Source organism: Oculina patagonica, chromosome 8, assembly GCF_052425735.1.
Source record: "Oculina patagonica isolate OP01 chromosome 8, crgOcupat, whole genome shotgun sequence".
NCBI classification, from domain to species: Eukaryota; Metazoa; Cnidaria; class Anthozoa; order Scleractinia; family Oculinidae; genus Oculina; species Oculina patagonica.
The window spans coordinates 10,222,213-10,230,467 of NC_135765.1; the positions used below are offsets into that span (position 1 = coordinate 10,222,213).

General features: G+C 38.5%; 1 protein-coding gene across 2 annotated transcripts; it reads right to left on the bottom strand.

The window, feature by feature from the left end:
- Positions 1 to 1,021: 1,021 nt before the first annotated feature.
- LOC144662572 (uncharacterized) lies at positions 1,022 to 8,239 on the bottom strand. Of its 2 annotated transcripts, none has more exons than XM_078523412.1 (9): positions 7,718 to 8,239; positions 7,446 to 7,558; positions 7,297 to 7,340; positions 5,407 to 6,068; positions 4,839 to 4,897; positions 4,404 to 4,544; positions 3,430 to 3,558; positions 2,075 to 2,342; positions 1,022 to 1,263 (listed from the first exon to the last, which is right to left on the bottom strand). In XM_078523412.1, the coding sequence occupies exons 2-9, from the start codon at positions 7,484 to 7,486 to the stop codon at positions 1,090 to 1,092; spliced, it is 1,518 nt and encodes a 505-aa protein (XP_078379538.1). In that variant the 5' UTR covers positions 7,487 to 7,558; positions 7,718 to 8,239; the 3' UTR covers positions 1,022 to 1,089. The 2 variants fall into 2 exon arrangements, with proteins under 2 accessions (XP_078379538.1, XP_078379539.1); XM_078523413.1 differs by having other exon boundaries at positions 7,446 to 7,561.
- Positions 8,240 to 8,255: the final 16 nt, after the last annotated feature.

Here is an 8,255-nt window from a genome sequence, read left to right on the forward strand (position 1 = left end):
ACTGTCCCTTTACCCCCCGGGATGAAACTAGACCTCAGTTACTCAAAGGTCAACATAAGAAACAACGAATAACCACGCGAACCATCCGTCAATTTTTTCTTCATTCTTAGGCAAAGTAAACAAGGTTTCCAGAGAAGTGATTGAGGCCATCATAGAGAGCAGGATTCCACTGACCGTTGGATGCAGTCACGTTCCAGTTCTGTAGTCAGAACCTGCACAGTTCGTTAAACCATAGTTAACAGAGATGGTTATGAAGCTCGGAGCAAATAAAGATGCAAAGATTTATGCTTGAAGGTCCACAACCGTGCACAACCTTTTCTTTGCGCTCATACCACCGGCTATGCATGGATTACTTAACCAAAACGTTTCTACTGGTTACAGATGCTCAGACAGAATTAATCACCTACATGCATTCCGTTTTGTGCACGATCAAGGCCAAAAAAGCCAACACAAACACAGAACAAAGAGCTTTGTCAAGCTTGGCTCTGGAAACACTGGTTTCATGAAGTTTTGGAGACAACTTTGCTTCAGAAAGCCGTGAATTGTTTACTTCTGCAGACAGAATAATTTAAAATCAATTTTGTGTAAAAAATACTTTATTTTTCCATAAGATTGAAACCCCTTCAGTTACATCAAAATTTATTATAAATATTAAATAATTGCAACTGATAATTATTTTCTGGAATACTGTACAAAGTTGTTTTTCTCATAGCCATTGTTTGTTAAATAAAATAATATCAGTCTTTAAGATTCGGTATCTCATTTCCACCTCAATATACACCTTTTATTTACCATTTATACTTCGAAAATAGGTGTCATAGGTTCCACCCATCTTAACCCCACAATTTTACATTATGAATCTTAATTATGTATCTAAATTGAGTACTAAGCCTCAGATCTTGGAGAAGAGAGGAGAGGAGAGGAGAGGGGGAGGGGAGGGGAGGGGAGAGGAGAGGAGGGGAGAGGGGAGGGGGACAGGAAAAGAGGGGAGAGGAGGGAGGGGAGGGGAGGGGAGGGGAGAGGAGGGAGGGAGGAGAACAGAAGAGAAGAGGAGAAGCTGTTATTCTTTCATTCTGTAAGCCAAGAAATTTAAACCACATGAAGTGTTCCAGTGCATCGATCACAGCAATCATAAGTCACTCGGAAATTCCTGGTAGAAAATCTGCTTTGATAATCATGTCCCATGTATTGATGAGCCATCCTTTTCATGACACCTTTCAGTTGCTGTTCCTCAGCTTGGAGTTCAACATCACTAGACAAGACCTGAAAAATAATTAGCAAAGAAATCATGTGTATGCAGCAAAAATGTTCTGACAAACTTATCTTAGTTAAAAAAGGATCATACATAATCTATAAGAAGTAAAAAATATACATGTACTTCTCAAAATGTTAGGAAAAATTAAACTACAAGTCAAAATAATTTATAATAACAGTGGTCATGTTACATCTTTTTATTGAAGTTAACTTTCTTTTTGTTACATTTGTTTCATTTGTTTGTATGTTACAGTTAGACTGGAGATGAGGTAGGAAGGGGATTTTTTAGGCCAGTGTAAACTAGTTTATACAAGTCATGTTTGAAGAAGACTAAGGTTCTCAAAATTAAATCTCCAACAGGGTTCGTAGTCTTTTGAGCTTTTGAAATTCCATGACTTTCCATGACCTTTTCCATGACTTTTCAATGTTTTCCATAACCTAAATTTGAGCATTTTTCTTGGAAGTTTTGAAAAATTATCTTGATTTCAGGTACGTTTTTCTACCCTTTTCTTCACAAAAAATAACCTGCCTTATTCTTTTGTTCAATCACTACAATTTTCCATGATGATTTTTCATGACCCACACTTAAATTCCATAATTTTCTAGGCCTGGAAAATTAAATTCTAAGTCTTTCCAGGCTTTCCATGACCTGCCGGCACAAATCCTGTGCAACCCTGGTCATCTCGCAGTGGTGAACACGATTGAAAAAATAATCAAAGCCCCGCAATCTTTTGGGGATGAACAGGATTAAAAACAAATTGGACTGAAACCAAAAACCATGGTAGTGTAAAGTGCCATGAACACTTGACTGTAGTTGTACCTGTAAAGCCAGTTTTTCAGCAGATGTAGGCTCCATCTGTTGCTGTTCCCTGGCCTCCTGCGACTCATGTGCTAACAGCAGTGACGTCTCTGCCAATGAGAAGGCTGGTAAAACATTCTGCGCAAGGTCCAAAGTCTCTTTAGCTAAAGAGCTGTTTTTGGAAGCCATTTCTAAGATGCTCTGGTCATTTGAGGTGTGTGAAGTAGGAGTTGAATCTTGATATTTGCCTCCTGTACTCTTCAACATTGAATACAGGGACTGAACTAACCTGAAATGACGAGAAAAGCTTTGTTACCTTGGCAAAACCTGGCGACTAACAAAAAAATGAGCTTTATTTATCACTTTCACCTCAAGAAATACAGCAGATAATTTGCAAAAATAAAATATTTTTGAATATTAGCTTAGTAACAATTAATGGCTATGCACAACATGCAGAGGGGGACACAGGGGTGGGAGCCCGGGAGAAAGGGGTGGGAGCGGGAGAAGGGAAGACAGTAAGTAGGATTCCTACATGTATGGTGGCAGAAACGGGAGAACATGAGTTAAATTTTGCAACATTTCATGATATTTTGCAGAGGAGAGGCTAAAAGGCTAAAAGTTGGGTTCCACAGTTGTATAGTTATTTATCTAAAGAGTCTCTATCATATGTTGGTACTACAGTAAACACCTGCATTTAAGAACAAGTGGATTAAGAACATCAGGCTGAAAGTTGGCACCATATGTACATGTTCAAGAACCAATTCAGCCTGATAAATGAAACATGTTCTTACGCTGACGGAAACAGGGTGCCAGAATAAGAAAGCAATACAGCAACTAATATTAAAGTACTATCAATGGTAAGCATATTTTAAATATTCAATAATAGTATTGTTTTATTTATTTGAAATTTACTTTCAAGTGTAAGTAATAAAATATTGTATGTTAATTACAGCAAGGCACCCAAAAGTGTGACCACTTTTAATTTATTCACATTCTTTCGTGCAGATTTAATCCAATCAAAGGGAGCCGTGGACAGCTTGCAGTTGACTTCTGATTGGATTAAATCTGCATGAAAGAATGTGAATAAATTAAAAGTGGTCACACTTTTGGGCGCCTTGCTGTAAACCTCTAGAAAGGCAAATGTATAACATTTCTGAAACAAATTTTGAGAACCTTTTTTAGGTTGATTTCTCACTACAAAGCACTGGTAAATAAGAACTTCATCACCCTGCACCCAACATCATAGGTTCTCATATGCCGGTGACAGTTTACTGTATGTTTAACAGAACGAGGAAGGCAAAATATGGTGGTTTTATTAACTAGTGCCTTTTTGCTCTTGTTTTGTACGACTGTCAAGATTTAGTTCAAAATCTAACCTCTTGGTATGTGTGAGATACTGTTGAAGCTGGGTTCTCTCATCAAGTAATCTTTGTAAAGCACTCTGAGCCTGCCTGAATCTTGTATAGAGCGTGACCTTCCAACTGGAAAGCTCATCAGACATCATTCTGAAGTCAGAAAATTAATAGTACAGATAAAAATGAACTCTAGATTGTAAGGAGTCTTAATTCTTAAGGTATATATACCGATCAATCAGTTTCAATGAAACAGACTTATAACATAATTGATAGCCTTGCACCAAGTCGCGTCCAAGGACTTTGTGAAAGTCTACTTCATTGACTGACGACAACTTTTCACTTGACTCTTAAGATGACGTTTGCTCAGGCTGTCAAAATGTCCCCCTCAGAATTACTCCCATCCCAGACAACCACACTATAAAACTACTGCAGCAGCTGTTATTGTTTGTCAAACGTCACCTATTAATTTTCTGAAATGTTTTTGTACTCCATTATTTACTTCATACAGAAACTGGAAAGTAGAAAACCAATAGTTGCTGGCCAGAAGGTGGTACTCCTGAAATAGATACAATTTTTCTCCTTGTTTTTTTGGGTTTTTTAAGGGGGGTTGGTTTTTTTTTTATTTTTAAAAAAAACAAAAAAAAAAAACTTAAGTGCTGCTTTAATTGCCATATCTGTTTATAGGAAAAATATTTGCATGCACCTGCTTGCTAGGGAGGTACAGTGGACTAATGATTAGCATGTTGGACTTGGGATCAAGCTGTCTGGGCGCATTGTGTCCTTGGGAAAGACAATCTGCTCTCACAGTGCCTTTCTCCACCCAGGTGTACAATGTATAAAATTAATGGGTACCAGCAAATTTAATGCAGGGGTTAACCTCGCAATGAACTAGCATCCTTTCATCCATGCTAGTCCATCGCAGGACTACTCATGCTTCATAGTGTATAAGCACCAGCTTGATGGGCCACTAAGGCTCAAATGCAGCCTTAACCTACCTGCTTGCTAGGAATTTTGTCCTCCAGACATCACACTCAATCTCTAATCTATCAGATTCTTCTGAGTACTCCTCACACATCTTCTTCCAATGATTAAGTTCCACAGTTTGTTGAACATTTCTGTTAACTAAGTCCTCCAACCTAAGATCATTAACAAGAAGGTAAATTAAAACAAAGAAACAAAAAGTCATAACTAAAAAGAAACACACTTACGTGTATTTACAGGGTTTCTACATTTCCTGTTTTCAACACTTATTTCCAAACTATTTTTCCTTAAGGCTGATGCAGACTTTACTTAACAACAAACATTTTGTCGCAGCATAGAGAAAAATTCAGACTTTCTTCAAAATCTAAAAAATAGTCACAATATTTCTGCACATTTTCCAGATTTCACATGGTTATTAAATAATATGTGAACAGCAAATTTCAAAATACCTGTCACCGATGTCTTCTCCGACTGATGCCACTAACAACCTCTTTATCTCAGAATTTACCTGCCCAAAGAGAGCATAATAGTTTTTAATTTTATAATTAATTTAAACAAGGAAGTCCAGTCTGCTTGATGACTGATGTCTGATACGAAATCCAAAATCAGTAAACTACATTAACCCTTTAATTCCCCTATATCCAGATACAAATTCTCCTGACTGATCTAATTGTATACACATGTACATGTAGTTGGGAGAATATGAAATTTTCCTTTGGTGATCATTTTATTAATTCTCATAACCTTTTGTGAGAAGAAATTGATGTTGGTTATTGTTGGTACTTTAAGGTTTACTAGAAATTACATTATCATTGTAATATACAGTGGCGGATCCAGACCTTCAGGTAATTGGGGCCTCCAATTATCGAGACCCAGGAAAGGGAGGGGGCACCTGCTCTTGAAAATAATTTTTCTTGGCCCTTCAGGCCTCAGTTTGGCTGAAAATAAGGTTGGGGCCTTGGCTCCCCAGCCCCCTCTCCTAGATCTGCCACTGAGATATAAATTGTTTTTTCAAACCTTTGTCTGGATACCAAGCTGCACAGAAAGTTTTGTCTTCTCCTCAACTAGTTTTGAGTTGTGTTCCTCTAAATCATTTATGACCTTCTGGCTATCAATAAACTCAGCTGTTTGTTCCAGTACAGTTGACTTTGGAAGACCATCTCCAAAGCCCAGATCCATTGCAGGAGGTGCTAATGACACAAGCTGATCATTAGCACTCAGAGACAATCCTAGCTGATTGTTTAATTGTGGAAGCTCAGTTCCTTGAAGTAAAAGATTGGTTGAATTCTGTCGTTGAATAGGTTTAGTGTGTAAATCGCTGTTCAATTGTGCATCTTTAGTTCTAGCTTTGATAGCTTGCCTGTTCTCCTCTAACTGTGTTGTTTTAACAAGTATTGGCGATCCTTTTTCCTTTTTTTGCTCAGTCTGAATGTCACTTTGAATACTACTGTTGTTTACACTGAAGACTTTCTGGGGTTCATTAGTTCTTTTTCCAGTTGAGGCATTAACAACATGGTTTCCTAAACTTTGCCTTTTAACAGTTGCAGTTAGTGAACTGTTGTTTATTGTTTGTGATGAGTCGCTCTCTTCACTACCCTCAGAGCTGCTTCCATCACTGGAATTGCTTGATGAAAATTCCATGCCATCTCCACTTGATCTTGGAAGTTTACTATAATCCACTGTAAATTAAAAAAAGTCTGATTATATCAAGCATATAAATTTTAGTCTGCAATCCATGATTGATGAGGCCTTCCAAGGGGTTTTGGTGACAGGGGTTCTGCTCCAAAATAGCTAAAAAAATGTAGCGACAATCTTGTTCCAGGGCACCGACACCCAATAGAAACTAGCACTGAAAGTGTATATTTGCGACAGCAACAATGTTTCCCTCACCAAATAGCCATAAGGTGGGTTGGAAACAAGCAACAAAAAGACACTGATCAGAAACCCCCTTGGAAGGCCTCACTAATAACAACCATGAATATCCATCTGGTATTTGGAAATTGCTATCACAATTAACTATGACTTGTTTGAGAAAAAAGGACTTGCAATTATTTGAAATTGGTGGCATAAAAAACTGTAAGCCTCAAGGCTGGTTCTCATATGATCGCCCCGATCGTCTCTGTCGCCTCTGTCGCTTCAAAAAGTTTGCTTGCGATCGGGGCGATCATATGAGAACATTACAGAGACATCTGCGACGATCGGGGCGATCGCCCGTTAACCTGAAATCATGCCCTCCCTCCCTACTACTAAGCGGGGGTGGGGGGGGGGACGCCTGATCGCAGGTTAATCGCCCGTGTTCTATCCGGGCGATCGGTCGCAGACCGCGGCGATCACGAACGATTATATGAGAACTACTGCCACAGAGGGAGACGATCGAAGCGATCCAAACTGTCCCATGGTGCATCAGTATTACCCAGAACTACGTTTCCTTTGGCCTCCCTTTTGCTTCTTCGCCGTAAAACGGCAATAACGAGAAGATAGGAGGCCACGAATTTTGCCTTTGCATCGAAGGCTGCCATAAGCGATATCGGAGTTTTGAAAAAAACACACATGCGTCAATCGGAATAAAATCGAATATTCATATGGGGGAACAAAGTAAAGATCATGAATTATTATCTTGATTGATTAACCCTATTTTGCATATACCAGACGATTGGGGCGATCATATGAGAACCCCCTGATCGCTTACAATCGCTTCGATCGCCTACGATCGCCTCAGAATTTGCAAACAACAGAAGCGACAGAGACGATTGGGGCGATCATATGAGAACCAGCCTTTAGAGCTGGGCACAAAAGTCATGACTTCATGTACAACTTTACACTGATAACTACAGGGAGAATTTACATCTTTATAAAACAAAACGAAATGTCAAAGTCAGTGAAAATGAAATTGCAATCTTAACACACCTAAAGCATGGTCAACGTCCTTTTCTTTCCTGTGTAATGAGGACCTAAGTAAAAATATAAAAGATTATTTATTTTTAATTATCGAAATTAAAATTAGAGTGAGCTTTGAAGGTAACTATGCCTCCTAACAATTGACTACATGTACTTACCTCTCCATTTCTAAGGGAAGCGGTTCAAACAGCTTCGCCATATTCGTGACAGTCAACAAGCTCAAAATCAAAACAACACTGCTTTAGTGGAGTAGGAACTGCTGAGTGTGAGTCTACTTTGAGGAAAAGAAAAAATAGAGTAAAACTTATTAGAAAAATTCGGCAAATTATCATCCCATTTTTCGTCCGATTTTTACGACAATTTAAAATGTTAAACAGCGATCGTCTAATTTTAAAGTGGAAAACTAATTTAAGTCACTAGAAACACAAACCTTTAAAGACTTTCCAGGAACTCAGTCGCAAGCAACGCAAACAACGTGTACGTGTACGAAAATATTGCGCAAAAAATTGTAAAACGATCCTGCGAGTGATGTAGCTTCCGGGATGAAGGTTTAGCCTTCTACCTGTTCCTGATCTTAAAAATTAATGACTGAGCTTAAACTTTCTATGATCATTTATAACTTCTTTGCTGTAAAAGGGCCATAAAAAGTAAAATATGATTAAAATTATACGGCGACAGAGAAATCTCGGCCGACCCGTCCGCCATTTTGTAACAACAATCCCAGCATTCAATGCTACTTGGTAACGCCAGTCCGGGTATCCCTGTAGGGAAGGGAGAGTAAAACAAGCGATCAATACTACTTTGGATTGGCATAACAAGAAAGGTTAAGTTTTCTGTTAAACAGCTTGTAAATAATCTTGAGCTAATTTTAAGCCAAAATGGGCTATTGATAAAAAGAATGGAGTTTTGGTTAATCACTTTGATAGCTTTTTATCCAGTTTGCCTCACTTACCCCTCCCTGGAAAGTA